At 46.4% G+C, this 20,529-nt stretch overlaps 1 protein-coding gene across 3 annotated transcripts in view; it reads left to right on the top strand.

Moving 5' to 3' along the window:
- The window catches only part of ANKDD1A (ankyrin repeat and death domain containing 1A), a 43,520-nt gene extending 23,689 nt beyond the window's left edge, over window positions 1-19,831 (top strand). For 2 of the 3 annotated variants that reach the window (XM_050795956.1, XM_050795955.1), the window contains 5 exons: window positions 8,991-9,089; window positions 10,655-10,753; window positions 12,149-12,244; window positions 14,906-15,110; window positions 17,339-18,196. In XM_050795956.1, coding sequence (XP_050651913.1) covers window positions 8,991-9,089; window positions 10,655-10,753; window positions 12,149-12,244; window positions 14,906-15,110; window positions 17,339-17,604 — 765 coding nt within the window. In that variant the 3' untranslated portion in view covers window positions 17,605-18,196. Of the gene's footprint in view, window positions 1-8,990; window positions 9,090-10,654; window positions 10,754-12,148; window positions 12,245-14,905; window positions 15,111-17,338; window positions 18,197-18,418 lie in introns of those variants that run through there. The other variant, XM_050795957.1, reaches the window with a different exon arrangement.
- The last annotated feature ends 698 nt before the right edge of the window (window positions 19,832-20,529 follow it).

The raw sequence follows: 20,529 nt of genomic DNA on the forward strand, positions 1-20,529 counted from the left end.
AGACCCTTGGGGTTGGGGTGTGGACCAGGAGTAGGGGAGCCGGCAGCACTTAGGAGAGTGAAATACTGATGTGGCTGTAATAGGATTAGAAACCAAGCTTGCAATTCCTCTGAACTGAATTATCAGCTCCTGTTCTCTGCTCATTTATGCATTGGGGCGTTTTTTTTTTTTTTTTTTTTTTTTTTTTTTTGACGGAGTCTTGCTCTGTTGCCCTGGCTGGAGTGCAGTGGTGCAATCTTGGCTCACTGCAGCCTCTGCCTCCCAGGTTCAAGCAATTCTCCTGCCTCAGCCTCCTGAATAGCAGCTGGAACTAGAGGCACACACCACCATGCCTGGCTAATTTTTTTTGTATTTTTGGTAGAAAAATACATGGGGTTTCACCACGTTGGCCAGGCTGGTCATGAACTCCTGACTCAAGTGATTCGCCTGCCTCAGCCTCCCAAAGTGCTGGGATTACAGGCATGAGTCACTGTGCCAAACCTAGGCATTGGGTTTTACTATTAATCTTTTATGTTGCCTATCTGTCCACTTAATTGTTAATCTTTTTCCTGTTATACATTTGGTCCACACACAGGAACCATATAATCTTTTGGTTAAAACACAGACTTTGGGAGTGCAGTGCTTCACACCTGTAATCCCAGCACTATGGGAGGCTGAGGCTAGAGTATTGCTTGAGCTCAGGACTTCAAGACCAGCCTGGGTAATCTAGGGAGATCCCATCTCTACAAAATTTTTTTTTGAAAAACTGGCTGGTCGTGGTGGTATACACATGTAGTCCTAGCTATTCGGGAGGCTGAGGCAAGAGGACTGCTTGAGCCCAGGAGGTTGAGGCCACAGTGGGCCATGATCACACCACTGTACTCCAGCCTGGGCAACAGAGTAAGATTCTGTCTCAAAAAAAAAAAAAAAAAAAAATTGGCTGGGCATGGTGGCATGAGCCTGTAATCCCAGCACTTTGGGAGGCCAAGGTGAGCAGATTGCTTGAGGCTGGGAGTTCGAGACCAGCCTGGGCAACATGGCGAAACCCCATCTCTACAAAAAATACAGAAAATTAGCCAGGCGTGGCTGGGTGCGGTGGCTCACATCTGTAATCCCAGCACTTTTGGAGGCCAAGGCTGGCAGATCATGAGGTCAGTAGATCAAGATCATCCTGGCTAACACGGTGAAACCCTGTCTCTACTAAAAATACAAAAAATTGCCAGGCGCGGCGGCTCACGCCTGTAATCCCAGCACTTTGGGAGGCCGAGGCGGGCGGATCATGAGGTCAGGAGATCGAGACCATCCTGGCTAACACGGTGAAACCCCATCTCTACTAAAAATACAAAAAATTAGCCGGGTGTGGTGGTGCATGCCTGTAGTCCCAGCTTCTTGGGAGGCTGAGGCAGGAGAATGGCGTGAACCCAGGAGGCGGAGCTTGCAGTGAGCAGAGATGGTGCCACTGCACTCCAGCCTGGATGACAAAGCGAGACTCCGTCTCAAAAAAAAAAAAAAAAAAAAAAAAAAAAACAAATAAAAATACAAAAAATTAGCCAGGCGTGGTGGTAGGCACCTGTAGTCCCAGCTACTTGGGAGGCTGAGGCAGGAGAATCACTTGAACCCAGGAGGCAGAGCTTGCAGTGAGCCGAGATCACACCACTGCACTCCAGCCTGGGCGACAGAGTGAGACTCCATCTTAAAAAAACAAAAACAAACAAAAAAAAAGGCCGGGCGTGATGGCTTATGCCTGTAATCCCAGCATCTTGGGAGGCCAAGGCGGGTGGTCACGAAGTCAGGAGATCAAGACCATCCTGGCTAACATGGTGAAACCCCGTCTTTACTAAAAATACAAAAAAATTAGCTGAGTGTGGTGGTGGGCGCCAGTAGTCCCAGCTACTCGGGAGGCTGAGGCAGGAGAATGGTGTGAACCCAGGAAGTGGAGCTTGCAGTGAGCCGAGATTGTGCTGCTGCACTCCAGCCTGGGCGACAGAGCACGACTCTGCCTCAAAAAAAGAAAGAAAGAAAGAAAGAAAATTAGTCAGGCATAGTGGTGTATCCCTGTAATCCCAGCTACTTGGGAGGCTGAGGCGCGAGAATCACTTGAACCTGGGAGGCAGAAGTTGCAGTGAGCTGAGATCGCTCCACTGTACTCCAGCCTGGGCAACAGAGTGAGACTGTCTCAAAAAAAAAAAAAAAAAAAGTAGTGGGAGTTTCAAATGGCAACTACCTTTCTAGAAGGCAAGTTGACAATAATTAAAACAGATGGATACCTGAATTAAATAATTAAAATTTAAAAATGACAGGCTTTGGCCGGGCGCGGTGGCTCAAGCCTGTAATCCCAGCACTTTGGGAGGCCGAGACGGGCGGATCACGAGGTCAGGAGATCGAGACCATCCTGGCTAACACGATGAAACCCCGTCTCTACTAAAAAATACAAAAAACTAGCCGGGCGAGGTGGCGGGCGCCTATAGTCCCAGCTACTCGGGAGGCTGAGGCAGGAGAATGGCGTAAACCCGGGAGGCGGAGCTTGCAGCGAGCTGAGATCCCGCCACTGCACTCCAGCCTGGGCGACAGAGCGAGACTCCATCTCAAAAAAAAAAAAATAAAAATAAAAATGACAGGCTTTGGTGTTAGGCCTGGCTTTGTATGCTGGCACTACAAACTGAATAACCTTGCGCAAGCTACTTTGACCTTTTTGGGCCCGTTTCCTTACCTGTAAGTACCATTATTATTCCTATTATATAAACAAGGAAACATCTATGGTTTATATCAGAAAGGGATCATTTCTTATAACTAAAACAAGTACTATATTTAAACTTATTATAGAAACAGTATTACACAATTCATTGGAATATAGAGAAGAAAGGCATCCTTGATTCCAAAGCCCTAGTAAAACAAGGACTTTTTTTTAATGCCCTCCCAGTTTTCCCTGTGTAAAGAGTATCACCTCCAGCTAGAAAGAATTCAGGCTAAATGCTTACTTTTTTCTGCCCATCAAGACACCAGAATCCTGATGCCAGCCCAGTGGTCAAACTATGAAGTTTTCCTGTTACCCACATTAAGTATGTTGTTTTCCTTTTCATTTCAGCTGTTTTCGCTGCCTATTTATTTATTTAATTGTGTCACTTTTATTTGTTGTATTTGCGTTTTTAATACCAAAAGTAACTTGCTGGTAGTAACACTGTCAAAAGACACATTCATAACAAGTGAAGGTGTTGCCAGGTGCAGTGGCTCACACCTGTAATCCCAACACTTTGGAAGGCTGAGGTGGGAGGATTGCTTGAGTCCAGGAGTTCGAGACCAGCCTGGGCAGCATAGTAAGACCCCATATCTACAAAACATTTAAAAATCAGCCAGGTGTGGTGGTGGGTACCTACTTATAGTCCCAGATCCTCTGGGGGCTGAAGTTGAAGGATCACTTGAGCCGAGGAGGTTGAGGCTGCAGTGAGTTGTGATCACACCACTGCACTCCAGCCTGGGTAACACAGTGAGACCTTATCTCTAAAAAAAATTAAAATAAAAAAAAAGTCCCACAAATCATTACAAAGTTAAAAAACAACACAAGAGAAAAATGGCCAAAGGTTATGAAGAGAAATTTGGTAGAAAAGGGAACACAGAGGATTCCTAAGAGAAATGCAGGCCGGGCGCGGTGGCTCATGCCTGTAATCCCAGCACTTTGGGAGGCCGAGGCGGGTGGATCACGAGGTCAGGAGATTGAGACCATCCTGGCTAACTCAGTGAAACCCCGTCTCTACTAAAAAATATCAAAAATTGGCCGGGCACGGTGGCTCAAGCCTGTAATCCCAGCACTTTGGGAGGCCGAGGCGGGCCGATCATGAGGTCAGGAGATTGAGACCATCCTGGCTAACACGGTGAAACCCCGTCTCTACTAAAAAATACAAAAAAACTCGCTGGGCAAGGTGGCAGGTGCCTGTAGTCCCGGCTACTTGGGAGGCTGAGGCAGGAGAATGGCGTGAACCTGGGAGGCGGAGCTTGCAGTGAGCCGAGATCGCGCCACTGCACTACAGCCTGGGAGACAGAGCGAGACTCCGTCTCAAAAAAGAAAAAACAAATCAAAAATAGCCGGGCGTGGTGGCGGGCGCCTGTAGTCCCAGCTACTCAGGAGGCTGAGGCAGGAGAATGGCGTGAACCTGGGAGGCGGAGCTTGCAGTGAGCCGAGATCGCACCACTGCACTCCAGCCTGGGCGACAGAGCGAAATAGGCACCTTCATATATTACCGGAAGGAGTAGAAATTGGTACAATCTGTTCAGAGGGCAATTTATCAATATGTACAAAACATACAAATACATGTGCCCTTTGACTCAACAAATCTAGGAATTTATTCTATAGACATACTTCCACATGTATGGAATGATAATATGTACAAGGTTTTTGCTGCAGTATCATTTGTAATAGCAAAAGATTGAAACCCATGTTTAGGAGACAATGTAGTAAATTATGGCCCATCCCTGCAATGGAACACTGTGTAACTATAAAAAAGAATGAGGACTGCCGGGCAGCGCAGTGACTCATGCCTGTAATCCCAGCACTTTGGGAGGCTGAGGCAGGCGGATCATGAGGTCATGAGTTCGAGACCAGCCTGGCCAACATGGTGAAACCCCATCTCTACTAAGTGCAAAAAATTAGCCGGGCGTGGTGGCGCACGCCTGTAGTCCCAGCTACTCAGGAGGCTGAGGCAGAAGAATTGCTTGAACCCGGGAAGCAGAGGTTGCAGTGAGCCAAGATTATGCCACTGTACTCCAGCCTGGGTGACAGAGTGAGACTCCGTCTCAAAAAATAAATAAATAAAAAGAAAAATAAATAAAAAAGAATGAGGACAGTTTTCAAAAAATGTACTTGTATGGAAAGACCTTAAAGATATAGTTCTTTTTTTTTTTTTTTTTTTTGAGACAGAGTCTCCCTGTGTGGCCCAGGCTGGAGTGCAGTGGCCAGATCTCAGCTCACTGCAAGCTCCGCCTCCCGGGTTCACGCCGTTCTCCTGCCTCAGCCTCCCGAGTAGCTGGGACTACAGGCTCCCGCCACCTTGCCCAGCTAGTTTTTTGTATTTTTTAGTAGAGACGGGGTTTCACCGTGTTAGCCAGATGGTCTCGATCTCCAGACCTCGTGATCCACCCGTTTCGGCCTCCCAAAGTGCTGGGATTACAGGCTTGAGCCACCGCGCCGGGCCCAAAGATACAGTTATGTGAACAAAGCAGGGTGCAAATTCTCTACTACAAGGAACCAGATTCCTTGGGAAAATGGTTATGTCTAGGACTACAGCAGGGAATACTAACATATAGGGTGAGTCTGGAGCATCTTGTAGTGCCGGAAAGTAAAGGTGTGGTGGCAGGTGCCTGTAGTCCCAGATACTCGGGAGGCTGAGGCAGGAGAATGGCATGAACCCGGGAGGCAGAGCTTGCAGTGAGCCGAGATCATGTCACTGCACTCCAGCCTGGGTGACAGAGCAAGACTCCATCTCAAAAAAAAAAAAAAAAAAGAAGAAAATATGCCCAACTGATTTTTATTGAAGATGCAAAAGCAATTCAGTGGAGGAAGGTTTGATAGCCTTTTCAACAAATGGTACTGAAGCAACTGTACATCCACAGGCAAAAAAATGAGCCTCAACTAAAACCTCACACCTTATACAAAGTTAACTCAAAATGGATCACAGACTTAAATATAACACTACAAAGCTTTTAGAAAAAATATAAGGAGGAAAATTTTTGGATCTAGGGTTAGGCCAAAGAGTTCTTAGACTTGACACCAAAAACATGATCCATAGGAGCAAAAATTTGATTAATTGGACCTCATCAAAATTAAAAAATTTTGCTCTGCAAAGGATCTGTTAAGAGGATGAAAAAACAAGCTACGGACCAAGATAGAAGATTTGCAAATCACATGTCTTACAAAGGCTAGTGTGTAGAGTATATAAAGAGCTCTCAAAACTCAAGGTAAAAAAAAAAAATGGGCAAAAGACATGAATAGACATTTCACTGAAGAGGATATACAGATGGCAAATAAGCACATGAAAAGATGTTTAACAGCATTAGCTATTAGGGAAGTGTAATATGATATACTATGATATACTACTTTTTGAGATATAGTACATTTTGATAAATACATTATGATATACTACTTTTCAGAATGGTTAAAATTAACAAATTATGACAAAAATATTTGACAGATGGGAGAGAGCTTTAGGTAAGAGGATGGTCTCCACCGTGCACGGTGGGGATAGAATGATAGATAGATAGATAGATAGATAGATAGATAGATAGATAGATAGATGGATAGATAGATGGATAGATAGATAGATAGATAGATAGATAGATAGATAGATAGATTTTTTTTTTTTTAGACATAGTCTCGCTCTGTCGCCCAGGCTGGAGTGCAGTGGCGTGATCTCAGATTATTGCAAGCTCCGCCTCCCGGGTTCATGCCATTTTCCTGCCTCAGCCTCCTGACTAGCTGGGACTATAGGGGCCCGCCACCAATCCCGGCTAATTTTTTGTAATTTTTTTTTAAGTAGAGACGGGGTTTCACCGTGTTAGCCAGGACGGTCTCGATCTCCTGACCTCGTGATCCGCCCGCCTCCGCCTCCCAAAGTGCTGGGAATACAGGCGTGAGCCAATGCGCCCAGCCTAGATAGATAGATTTTTTAGAGATAAGGTCTCACGCTGTTGCCCAGGTTGGAGTGCAGTGGTAGGATCATGGCTCGCTGCAGCCTCGTCCTCTTGGGCTCAAGCAATCCTCCTGCCTCAGCCTCCCAGGTAGCTGGGACTACAGGTGTGCACCAGTGTGCTCAGCTAATTTTGTTTTAAATTTCTTGTAGAGGCCGGGCGCGGTGGCTCAAGCCTGTAATCCCAGCACTTTGGGAGGCCAAGGCGGGCGGATCACAAGGTCAGGAGATCGAGACCACAGTGAAACCCCGTCTCTACTAAAAATACAAAAAATTAGCTGGGCGCGGTGGCGGGCGCCTGTAGTCCTAGCTACTCAGGAGGCTGAGGCAGGAGAATGGCGTGAACCCAGGAGGCGGAGCTTGCAGTGAGCTGAGATTGCGCCACTGCACTCCAGCCTGGGCAACAGCATGAGACTCCGTCTCAAAAAAAAAAAAAACAAAAAACAAAAAATAAATTTCTTGTAGAGACAGGGTCCCACTATGTTATCCAGGCTGATCTCGAACTCCTGGGCTCAAGTGGTCCTCCCACCTTAGTCTCCCAAAGTACTGGGATTATGGGTGTGAGCTACCACACCTGGCCTTGCCATTTCTTTTTTTTTTTTTTTTTTTTTTTTTTTTTTTTTTGAGACGGAGTCTAGCTCTGTTGCCCAGGCTGGAGTGCAATGGCCGGATCTCAGCTCACTGCAAGCCCCGCCTCCCGGGTTCACGCCATTCTCCTGCCTCAGCCTCCCGAGTAGCTGGGAGTACAGGCGCCCGCCACCTCGCCTGGCTAATTTTTTTTGTATTTTAGTAGAGACGGGGTTTCACCGTGTTAGCCAGGATGGTCTCGATCTCCTGAACTCGTGATCCGCCCGTCTCGGCCTCCCAAAGTGCTGGGATTACAGGCTTGAGCCACCGCGCCCGGCCTGGCCTTGCCATTTCTTTATGTCTTCTTTTATATCCCTAAGTGATGTTATATAGCTTTGGTTTACCTTTGTCTTATTCATTTCTAATTATATCCTTCATAATTAGTTTATATTTTTTGGCTGTCATTGTGACTAGAATATCTTTTTAAAAATTATATGTCATGTCTCGTAAACATTCAATACAAGAATGCTACTGAAGAGTATTTTTGTCTTCCACATAACTTTATTCCATTAGGATTTTTGGCGGAGAAAGGTGTCCTAGTCCATTTTGTGTTGCTATAACTGAATACCATAGACTAGGTGACTTATAAAGAATAGAGATTTATTTAGCTCATGGTTCTAGAGGCTGGGAAGTCCTAGAACATGGTACTAGCCTCTTGTAAGGGGCTTCCTGCTGTGTTGTGACATGATGGGAGGCATCACATGGTAAGACAGAGCAACTGTGCAAGCTCTGTGTAAATATATAATTACATGTCTCAAATAATTTTTTGTTCAAATCTTCTTTTCTAATACTGATAACACTCCATACCCACTGGCCTAAATTAGTAATGGCAATAATGGGCATTTTTGTTTTATGTGTGTGTGTATTCTGTTCTGTAACCCTTTTATAGCTCAATACATGAAGATGTTTTCCACAATAAGTATTAGTTTCTAATATCAATTTTATTGGCCTTGTATTATTCCACAGTATGTGTGTCACTATATCACCTAGAGAGGAGGGAGTATCCCCTCTTTGTCATTTACTCAGGGGGCCACAGGAGACTATTGAGGATAGTGTCTTCCACTGTTGAAGGAGAGTTGAACTTGGAGTGAGGTATCTTTTCTGGTCCCAGCTGGCTCTCTCATTCATTCATTTTCTACACAAATAGTTATCAGGTACTAGGTACCTAGGTACTGGGGGTGGGGACGCAGTGGGAGTAGAAAGTCCAATAAGACATAGTTCCTATTAGCTATGTATCCTTGGGTAAGTGACTTAAGTTTTCTGAACTTCAGTGTTTCTGTTTGTAAGATGAAGATACTAATAAGAACACCATCCCTATATACTTCCTAGGTTGATGTGTGGATTAAATGAGATGTCAGAGAATCTTCAGGTATTGTTGCTAGGAGGGACCATGGCAAACCTCACTTGCCAGATGAAGAGTAGCAGAGAAGGGAAATGACTTGCCCGAGGTCACATAGTGAGTTCCTGACATAGCAGGGTCTCACCCTTGGGTCTTCAGACTCTCACCCATCTAGAGGATCAGTTTGGAGCTCCAGGAATTCAAGCTTTGGGACCTTAATTGCCTAAGGCCATCCATGTCAGCCAAGAAGCTAAAAGGGTCAAACCCAGAAGCACTATACCCTTCCCTCCTCCTGTCCCCAGCACCAGCCTGGAGCTGGGCAGTCCTGGGAGGGACTCGTCGATTGATCCGTGTATCTCCTCCCACAGCAGGGTGCCTCTCCTCTGCACCTCGCTGTGATGCACAACTTCCCTGCCTTGGTCCAGCTCCTCATCAACTCTGACAGTGACTTGAATGCCATGGACAACGTAAGTGGCTACAGAGACCTTCCGGGCCCCAGGGAGCTTCTGGAAACCCTCCCAGGCTGGCAGGCTTGGCTGTGGTCTCCTAGCATGGCCCAGAGTTGAGGAATTGCTTTTTTTTTTTTTTTTTTTTTTAGCTTTTAAAAGGTAATTTAAATAGTTGTTGAAGGGAATATCATTTTGTTCATCATTCCCCTCTTTTGAACATTTTGGGTGTTCCCAAGTTTTGGCCATGATCTATAACATTGCAGTGAATAGGCCGGGCGCGGTGGCTCAAGCCTGTAATCCCAGCACTTTGGGAGGCCAAGACGGGTGGATCACAAGGTCAGGAGATCGAGACCATCCTGGTTAACACGGTGAAACCCCGTCTCTACTAAAAAATACAAAAAACTAGCCGGGCGAGGTGGCAGGCGCCTGTAGTCCCAGCTACTCGGGAGGCTGAGGCAGGAGAATGGTGTAAACCCGGGAGACGGAGCTTGCAGTGAGCTGAGATCTGGCCACTGCACTCCAGCCTGGGCGACAGAGCTAGACTCTGTCTCAAAAAAAAAAAAAAAAAAAAAAAAAAAATTGCAGTGAATATCTTTTTACATTCAACCTTTTCCTTTCATTGCTTTTTTTCCTTAGGGAAAATTCCCAGGGCAGGGGTGACTGAGGCAGCCTTATGTAAAAAGAGGCCTCTGGGCTGGGCGCGGTGGCTCATGCCTGTAATCCCAGCACTTTGGAAGGCCAAGATGGGCGGATCACAAGGTCAGGAGATCGAGACCATCCTGGCTAACACAGTGAAACCCCATCTCTACTAAAAAAAATACAAAAAATTAGCCGGGCATGGTGGTGGGCGCCTGTAGTCCCAGCTACTCTGGAGGCTGAGGCAGGAGAATGGCGTGAACCTGGGAGGTGGAGCTTGCAGTGAGCTGAGATCTGGCCACTGCACTCCAGCCTGGGTGACAGGGCAAGACTCCGTCTCAAAAAAAAAAAAAAAAAAAAATTAAGAGGCCTCTGAGTCCTGAAGCTGTGATCAGTAAAGAGCCCTTTTAAATCCTGTCCCCACAATCTAACCACCAACCACATAATTCTCAGTACCAGCAAGGGCATGGCTTACAGAGCCACTGGGAGTCGAAAGCAGTTTGGCAGAATGTATCATATACCTTTAAATGATATGTGTGAGCACTGCTGGGAACTGAGCCTTGAAAAACATATTAAAAGCTCATGCACAGAGATATTCACTGCAGTATTATTTATCAGTCTTCACTTTGAAAATGGCCTCAATATTTAATAATAGGGAAGTGGTTAGGTAAATTATGGCACAGACACAAATAGGCTATTATGGAGTTATCAAAAATTGTGTTTATCAGAGTTTATAGTACACAAAAAGTATCATGTTGGGGTAAAAAAAAAAGATGTAAAATGTACACATAGGATGATCTCATGTATGTAAAACCAACAAACTAAAAACATTCTGCATTAAAGAAAAGACTAGAAGAAATATACTAGGATGATTGTGGGGGTTGACTTAGGGTGGCGGGCCACCGCATGTGCTTTTCACTTACCTGTTCCCTTGGCTTCTCCCCTAGAGGCAGCAGACGCCCCTTCACCTGGCTGCAGAGCACGCCTGGCAGGACATAGCAGAGATGCTCCTCATTGCTGGGGTTGACTTAAACCTGAGAGATAAGGTACCTCTGCTTACAACCCACCTCGTCTCAGGCTTTCATGGCTCCCCCTTTGCCAGAGACCCTGCTACGAATGCCCCCTCCCTCCTCCCTCTCAGGGTGTTCAAGGACTGCCATCCCTTCTATACCAGCTCAAATGCAACCTCCTCCAGGAAGCCTTCCTAACCACCTTCCCCTCTCCCTACTAAGGTCCCTCAGCCTTGGCCTACCCCTCTCTGGTATAGGCCTGTGAAATGATTGCTTTCTCCTTTATGGCCCCCATCAGACTGTGACCTCCTGAGTCGCCTGGTAGGGTTGGGGAGTAGAAGTACTGCCCACAGTACTGTCCAACAACCCCCACATGTGGGACCGGTTTTGGGGAAGCTTCCCAGCTCATTGTGACAGCTATTTCCGCAGGTGCTAGTTGTCTCAGCAGAGCCGAAGATTTGGTATGAGGCTGGGAGGTCACAGGTGTATTGGGAGAGGGGCACCTGCACATGTGACTCGGCGAGGCCAGCCTGAGATGGTGTGGGGTAGAGCTGGGGGCCAGGATCAGATCCTGAAGCTGGACCTAGGAGGAGGCTCCCTGCTTTGAGCTAGGCACCAGAGCAGCTGGCCAGATGGGAAGGGGAGCTTCCCTTCTCACTGCAGGTCTGTGGAGGTAACCATCTGGGAGGCCTGGAGAAAAGGAGGCTGGACGGGAGGTGGGCAAAATTGACATGATAAACCCAAGCCCTCAGGCCGGGTGCGGTGGCTCACGCCTGTAATCCCAGCACTTTGGGAGGCGGAGGCGGGCGGATCATGATGTCAGGAGATCGAGACCATCCTGGCTAACATGGTGAAACCCCGTCTCTACTAAAAATACAAAAAAATTAGCTGGCTGTGGTGGGGCGCCTGTAGTCCCAGCTACTCGGGAGGCTGAGGCAGGAGAATGGCGTAAACCCGGGAGGTGGAGCTTGCCGTGAGCCAAGATCCTGCCACTGCACTCCCCCCAGGCGACACAGCAAGACTCCGTATCAAAAAAACAAAACAAAACAAAACAAAAAAACAAAACAAAAAAAACCACCAAGCCACCATCTCTGGGCTCTGGTTTCTTCATCTGAAAAGTGGGTGGGAACCCCTATTTCACAGGGGATGTTGAAGAGTTAATGAGGGCTGAGTTTCACAAGCTCTAAAGCTTCCTGATTTCTAAAGAAACATAAGAGATGGTCATTGGAATTATGTATTGCTATTGCTTTATTCTATTTGTGACTTTTCCATATCCCCATCATGCCCAGAAAACCAGAAAACCTTTCTGCTCTCAGTGTAGACTGCTGGAAAGCACTTCTTATGGGCAGGAGGGTTTGTGCTCAGTGCTAGAGGCCCTTTTGTATCCCTTCTGTAGAAACTCTGGCTTCTCTTCTTGCCTCTTAATTGCAGCAGGGAAAAACCGCCCTGGCAGTGGCCGCCCGCAGCAACCATGTCAGCCTGGTGGACATGATCATAAAAGCTGATCGTTTCTACAGATGGGAGAAGGTACGGAGGCCTCACGCTTGATCTTTCCTCATTGGAAAGGGAGTGATTTTGGCTCCAGATGGAGCTGGCTTTGAATTCCAGCCCTGACCAATTCTGGGTCCCTCAGGCTCCAAGTGGGTGATAATCACCACCTTGTATGCTACCACAGTTGTTTGTGAGGATCTGGTGATGGGCAAGTGTCCACACATGCTGAAACTAGGCAGACTGAGGTCCATGCCAGCGTGGAGATACTGCTGGACACTGCTGTAGCGTCCAGCTGACGAATGCGTGCATGCATGAATGCATATGGACATGTGTGAAAAAGAGATGGCAGGTGGTTCCATCTCATGCAATCTCCAGGTGATTGAACTGCTGCTTGGGATGTTATGCTCAGGCAACTTTCTGAGCCAGAAGTAAGTGTGCTGGGATTGATTAGCAATGTCTCCTGTGGACTTGGGACAGAGGAGTGGCAGAATGTTGCTATTCCAGTTAGCAAATGGAGGTAGGGAGTTTTCTGGTGTCCTTGGGGATTGTTTTTATATACAGAAAATAATTTTGCATTTACTTCAGTTTTCAAAGTTAATACAGATGGTCCCTAATTACAATGGTTCAGCTTATGACTTTTCTACTTATGATGGCACAAAAGCAATACACATTAAGTAGAAACCGTACTTTCAGTACCCGTATAGCCATGCTGTTTTTCACTTCAATATCATATTCAATAAATGACATGAGATATTCAACACTTTATTACAAAATTGGCTTTGTGTTAGATGATTTGCTCCACTATAAGCTCATGTAAGTGTACTGAGCACATGTAAGGTAGGCTAAGCTAAACTACGATGGTCTGTAGGTTAGGTAGATTAAATGCATTTTCAACTTTTATGAGATATATATATATATATTTTATTATTTATTTATTTATTTATTTTTTGAGACAGAGTCTCACTCTGTCACCCAGGCTGGAGTGCAGTGGTGTGATCTCTGCTCGCTGTAACCTCCGCCTCCTGGGTTCAAGCGACTCTCCTGCCTCAGCCTCCCAAGTAGCTGGGACTACAGGCACGTGCCACCATGCCCGGCTAATTTTTTTTGTATTTTTGGTAGAGACGGGGTTTCACTATGTTGGCCAGGATGGTCTCGATCTCCTGACCCCGTGATCCGCCCACCTCAGCCTCCCAAAGTGCTGGGTTTACAGGTGTGAGCCACTGCGCCTGGCCAATTTATGATATTTTTATCAAGACATAACCCCATCATAAGTTGAGAGGCATCTGTATTGAATCTGCTAAATTACACATTTAAAAACCTAGTTTTTCCTTAAACTTTAAAATTCATTTGATAAATCTTATTATTCTATTTATACAACGAGTAAATTTTTCCAGTCAGTTTCAGGGAAATCTTTTGAGTAATATTGGGTCATGTGTTTAAACTCAGTCAAACTACCTTAAACATTGAAACTGAATAAATAAACTTAACATAACAGATTTTCTTTTTAAGCACTTCACATGCTTCTTAAATTCTTAAACTATCCTAATAAGACCATTAACTAAAACTAGAAATAATCTCAAATATCTTAAACATTCCAATGTGGTTTACAAACTTAGTAAACTGTTATCCCTTTTAAATAAAAATCACTGTTTCAAAATCAATTGGTAGATAAATTTCAGTAGGAATCATAAGATGTTCTCCCACTGATATGCTAGATTCCCTTAAATATTACGACCCCTTTACATACAACAGATTATTCCTAAATATAATCCCAAAATGTGAATACTGAGGGTTGGACTGATTCATCTCTGTGCTGAGTACTAAGCCACTTCAGGCTTTACAGGTCCTCACCACTAAGGCAGTGGCTGCATGTCAGAATCACAAATCCCCCCTGGACCCCCAGGCCAATGCAGGTAGCATCTCTGAGGTGGGGGCCACACATCAGTGGTTCTTAAAGTTCCCAGATGGTCTCAGTGTGCAGATAGGGCTGAAAACACTGCCCCAGGGGACCAGTTTTTAATACCCCAGGTGAGAACCAAGCTTCACCTCACAGTGATTGCCAGAGACTGCTGACCATGACGTAAGCTTTGGAATTGCAGACACCAGGGTGATTTTTTTCACCCTGAACTTAACAACCAGAACTCTGCATCCATTCCCTTTAGAGGGCCTTAGGCTTCTGTGGGCTTCATGTATGCTATGATAGAATTCTTTTGTAACCTCTAATTTCATTGCCTGCTTTGCTAGAAAGGATTTTGTAATCCTACCCTTTACTGCCTGTTGTGATTCAGCAAATCTGATACCTGCCCTGCCTGGTTTTGGCCAAAGCTTCGGAGTACTTCTGCCGACACCCATGTTCTAAGAACACAGGAAAGAGCAGGTGACCGGAGAAATTTGGAAAGGCTCCCCGGAAGTGGCACATGGGTGGTCTTTTGACTATGACAATGAGGTTGAGGGGCAGGAAGGTGAGCAGAGGAATTCCGGGTAGAAGAACAGTGGGAGCAACTTGGGTTCCAGAGGTCAATGCAAGGCATGGAGTGAGAAACCAGAAGAGAGGATGTTAAGCCCCCAGCCTTGCTGACTCCAGCTCCCAGGTTCCCCAGCAGAGGTGGTAGGAGGGTCATAGGGGCCTTGGCTCGGCATTGTCCCTGTCCGGGATCGTGAGGGAGAGCTTCTGCACTTTTGGGATCTGCCCCACAGGACCACCTTTCATGCAGGGACCTCAGTGACCCCTCTGGGAAGAGCTTGTCCTTTAAGCAGGACCATCGGCAGGAAACACAGCATCTCCGTTCTGTGTTGTGGCGGCTGGCCTCCAGGCATCTGCAGCCCCGTGAGTGGAAGAAGCTGGCATATTCCTGGGATTTCACGGAGGCGCATGTCTACGCCATCGAGCAACAGTGGACAGGTAGCACCTTGCCTCTCCTCCCTCCAAGCAACCAGTGGGCGGAGGGGTGGGGCACCTGAAATGTGTTCAGTTTTCTGTGCTTCAGGGGAAAGAGCCTGTGCAACCCACAGCCTGGTCCCAACACACCTGGTGCTCTGTCCCTCCTCCAGGCCTCCGCACAGGGTACACACTCTGCCTCTCCCTCCCCATTGATTGTGAATTTCACATTCTTCACCAATCAGCCCAAACCGATACCCACTGTTTACACCTAAACTAAAACCATTCTTGGTAAAAAGAAGAGGGACTGCTGTTGTCACTATTATTCAACATCTATATGGAAATTCTGGCCCTGACACTAAAGTATGAAAAGGAAATAGAAATAAGGAGTGTAAATATTGTAAAGGAAGAGAGAGACTTATTAATTTCAGATGGAATATTTAATATACATAGGATGCCCAGAGGAATCAACTAAAAAAAATCTTAGAATTAATCAAATAATTCAAGGAAATGGCTAAATATAGAAAATATACTAACACCACAGAACTCCTATGAACCATTGTTAAATGGGCAAAAATTATATATAGAGAATCTTTTAAAAGAGACTCCATTTACAATGGTGTGTGTGTTTCATCTGGAAAACCTAAAAGACAAATACAGATGACACATATGAATAAAACAATAATGGTTCAACTCTAAAAGATGATTTGTGTAAACGGAATGACATTCTGTATTTGTGGCAAGAAAAAGTATCATACAGATATCAGTTTTCCCCAATTAGATTAAAAATTGGATCTAATTTTAATCAAAATAGGTGGTTTTTGAAACTTGATTGAAGTATTCTACAATTTGAAAGAATAAACAGGGATGTAAAAGTGAACATTCTGGGGGAAAACAATAAAGGGGATCTAACTCAAGCAGACTCAGCCTTTTATAAAGCCAAATTAAAATTACATAAAGAGATACCTGGATCAGGCATGGTGGCTCACGCCTATAATCCCAGCACTCTGGGAGGCCTAGGTGGGGGATCACCTAAAGTTAGGAGTTCGAGACCAGCCTGGCCAAAATGGCGAAGTCCCGTCTCTACTAAAGATACAAAAATTAGCCGGGCATGGTAGTGGGCTCCTGTAATCCCAGCTACTCGAGAGGCTGAGGCGTGAGAATCGCTTGAACCCGGGAGGCAGAGTTTGCAGTGAGCTGAGATCACACCACTACACTCCAGCCTGAGGGATAGAGTGAGACTCTGTCTCCCAAAGAAAAAAAAAAAAGAGAGATTCCTGACACAAAAATATGCAAATTGATCAGTGGAATAGAGCAGAGTTCAAAAGTAAATGCTGCTGCAGATAAGAACTTTCATATATGATAAAGAAGCACTTGTACATTACAGTGGTGGGGGCAGAGATATTTAACAAATGGTGTTGAGACCGTTGGGTCAAGTGGAAGTGCCACCACACCAAGGGCAGCACTGTGAGGACATGCCTGCTGAGGGCCCCAAGAGGGACATGGAAGGTCAGAGGGGCAAATGGAGTGACCTGGACCTGATGGGTGTGGCCCAGCATCTATCTGTTTCCCCAGCACAGGAGAGCCAGCTGAATCACAGCCAGCCGAATAGCATGTTAACCCCATGCCGTGTGGGCAATTATTTTCCAAACATGGTTGTATGTTAGAACCACCTAGGAAACTTTAAAACCATTAAATGCCTAGACTGCACCCAGACCCAGGTACATGAGAATCTCTGGGGGTGACATGGGCCCTAGGTGTTTCCAAGGAGCAGCTGAGTCTCAGAACCACCAATGCAGGGGAAAGAGCATGGCCAGCTCCGTCTCTGACTAAGCTGTATTCTCATCTGTAAATCAGGACCACTATCATGCAAGACACAGATTATTTTGAGCAGCCAGAGAGGTGAAGTGTACAGTTTGTGCATCATGGTACTACAACGATGAATGTCAATTCTTTCTCCATTCAGAGTGACACCAACAGAGTGTATAGTGGGTGTTCAGGAGAAGGCCTGGGGCTGGGGAGGTTCTAGAGACCAAGACACAAACCCTTCCCCCTCCGAGAGGCTGCTCCTCCACTCCCCTTACCCATCTCCAGGCTGAGCTTGGCTGGAGCATGGAGAAGGGCCTTGGAGGCTTTTAGCCTCTTTCCTACCTGGGCATGTTCAGGAGGTGGTGCAGGGTGGCATAGACAGGCGTTCTGGTCAAGTGGCCCCATTGGCTCTTTCTCCCTCTCTCCTCCCTCACTGTCCTCAGGCACCAGAAGCTATCAGGAGCACGGCCACCGAATGCTGCTCATTTGGCTGCATGGCGTCTCCACAGCTGGTGAGAACCCCAGCAAAGCACTGTTCGAGGGCCTTGTGACCATTGGCAGGAGGGACCTGGCTGGTAAGAGCGTACTCTGCTGGGTTTCTTCTCAGGAGCTGGGTGGCCCCCACTGGAATGCAGCAGGGCCCTCCAAGGGCTGCTCAGACAAGAATGCTGTGATGCTGGCTCTGGGCCTTCCAGATTCCTACCCCTAGCCCTGCCCCCGTTTCCCTTGGGCAAACAACAGTGCCTCCTGGCCCTGGTGTTGGCCCAAACTGAACCCTATGACCTTCACAGCCCTGGGGCCAGCGATGCTGTCCAGAATCTCTTGCTTACCAGCCTTCTATATACCTTGATATTTTTTTTCCATTTTGGAATCAGCCACCTTCGGACTTCTTTTTCACAAACATTAAGACATAGGAGCCAAAACTGACTTAATATGAGTTGAACCAGTTAAATCAGGTCAAATAAACCTTCTGAGGTCATCACAACTTATTTGAGTATGCCAATTTCAAAAGCCTGATTTGGGATTCAGAGTGTTCTGTGGAATCATCAGACAAGCAAGATAGAAGGTTCTAGTACTAACCCCTCGTTAAAAACAAAATCAGCTCACGATGAAAAGCCTTAAACGCTGTGATACCCACTGACATGGTACATGATGGGGCAACCACAGAATGGGGCACTAGGCCATCACTGACAGTTGTGAAGGCTCCATTAGTTATGAGGCAACGAAGAAAACCAATCCTGACATATTTCTAGTGTATTGCCGAGGGAAATATTTCTAGCATATTATTGAGGGAAAAAAGGAAAGGACCCCCCCGCCATAGCTGCTATAGGCCAGGTGGAAAAGCTAAGAGTCATTTCAGGGTAGAGGGATTAGGGACGCCACCTTTCTTTCCCCAAAATGTTCTTAAATATAGTTGTTGCATCTCCTTTTAACACAAACTCTGGCAGGCAATTAAAACATAAAACCAGTCCTGTGAGGCAGAGCTTAGGCAACAGAGGAAGTAAGATTCTTGTTTTTAACAGAAAACATCAGGAAGAAAGCAAACGCAGCCCCAAGTGCCCCCAGGAGGTGCACAGCCATGTAACGGGGGGGCCAGACCTTCAGGCACGTGGGACCTCAGCGTGTGGAGCCACCTGAAGAGAAGATGACCATCATTTAAGGGCTTTTTAAAAAATCACTGTTAATGGACCTCCAACTGATTCTACTGAAATGCAGAGTCATGCAGAGCCCAGCAGGCAAATGTTTGTACAATGATCTTTTTCATGAGGATGGGTCCAAGGGCCTGTTTCGGGTTTTGTGGGTAATCCTGTCCCACAGGTATGGTCCTTTGGAGCTCTTGGAGTTCTTGGCACACTTTCTTCTTCTTCTTCTTCCTTTTTCTTTTTTCTTTTGAGACAGAGTCTCACTCTGTCGCCAGGCTGGAGTGCTGTGGTGCGATCTTGGCTTACTGCAACCCCCGCCTCCCAGGTTCACGCCATTCTTCTGCCTCAGCCTCCCGAGTAGCTGGGACTACAGGCGCCCGCCACCACACCCGGCTAATTTTTTTAGTAAAGACGGGGTTTCACCGTGTTAGCCAGGATGGTCTCGATCTCCTGACCTCGTGATCTTCCCCAGGGATGGGGCGTTCCATCTTCTGCCCTGTTCGGGAGAGTAGCTGCTTGCCACCTGAGGCTTCGTGCACCTGAAATGTTGGCTAGAGGGACTGAGAAGCTGAAATTTCTTATTTCTCATTATTTGAAATTGTAGGCACCCATGGCAAGTGGCATCCATGGTGCTTGGCTTTGAGGTGCCAGGCAAGCACAGCTTGTTGTGGGGCTCGGCTACACCAGCAGGGGGATGTGTTTCTGGGGAAATGTGGCTCTGGAAGCTTCACGGTTTCCTAGAATGTGGAAAATATATCTGCGCAGGATAGAAATCCTGCCCAGAGGCTGTTTCTGTCTCATTTGAGCTCTCTTTCATGTGGCAGAGCTGGCTGTGGCCAGTGTAGGAGCCTACATTTGAGAAAAGCTTACCTCAAAGTTGTGCATTGAGCCTGAGACTGGAAAGGAGATAGAATAAAACAGCTGACAGGGGCTTTGGCGGTCACACATGCCTGATGGGGTGCACAGGGCCACCGTCTCTGAAAGGTAATTTGGCATTATCCATCCACAATATACTTTTATCCATTGGTCCAGCAATCCTAGTCCTAGGAATTTGTCCTACATATAAACCTGTATGCATACAAAAATGACAGACATACAAGGTTATTACTTTGAAAAAGCAAAAGATTGGAAACAAACCAAGTGACTGGCTACAGGGGACTGGTGAAATAGAATATGTTCCATCCACACAATGGAATTCTGTTCAGCAGTAAAAGGATGAGGATGCTTTCCACGTGTTGTTATGGAAAGAGCTCCAGGATAAATTAAATGGAAAAAAAAAAAAAACAAGATACAGGTACATTAAACAGAAGGAAATTGGTTCAGAGGATATCTGCACTATTTGTCAAGAGATGCTTTTAGAGAAAAAGCTTCCTTTTCTCTCTTCATCTTTTGCAGGTGTAGTTTTTTCTTTGGATTCCTTTTTTTTTTTGAAGCATAGTTTTGCTTGGCCGGGCGCCATGGCTCGTGCCTGTAATCCCAGCATTTTGGGAAGGCGGGTGGATCATGAGGTCAGGAGATTGAGACCATCCTGGCTAACATGGTGAAACCCCGTCTCTACTAAAAATACAAAAAATTAGCTGGGCGTGGTGGCGGGCGCCTGTAGTTCCAGCTATTTGGGAGGCTGAGGCAGGAGAGTGGCGTGAACCCGGGAGGCAGAGCTTGCAGTGAGCCGAGATCGTGCCACTGTACTCCAGCCTGGGTGACAGAGTGAGACCCTGTCTCAAAAAAAAAAAAAAAAAACAGAATTTTGCTCTTGTTGCCCTGTCTGGAGTGCAGTGGCTTGATCTTGGCTCACTGCAACCTCCGTCTCTTGGATTCAAGCAATTCAACTGCCTCAGCCTCTGGAGTAGCTAGGATTACAGGCACGTGCCATCATGCCTGGCTAATTTTTGTATTTTTAGTAGACGGATTTCACCACATTGGTGAGGCTGGTCTCGAACTCCTGACCTCAGGTGACCCATCTGCCTTGGCGTCCCAAAGTGCTAGGATTA

Source organism: Macaca thibetana, chromosome 7 (genome assembly GCF_024542745.1).
Source record: "Macaca thibetana thibetana isolate TM-01 chromosome 7, ASM2454274v1, whole genome shotgun sequence".
Classification (NCBI taxonomy): Eukaryota; Metazoa; Chordata; class Mammalia; order Primates; family Cercopithecidae; genus Macaca; species Macaca thibetana.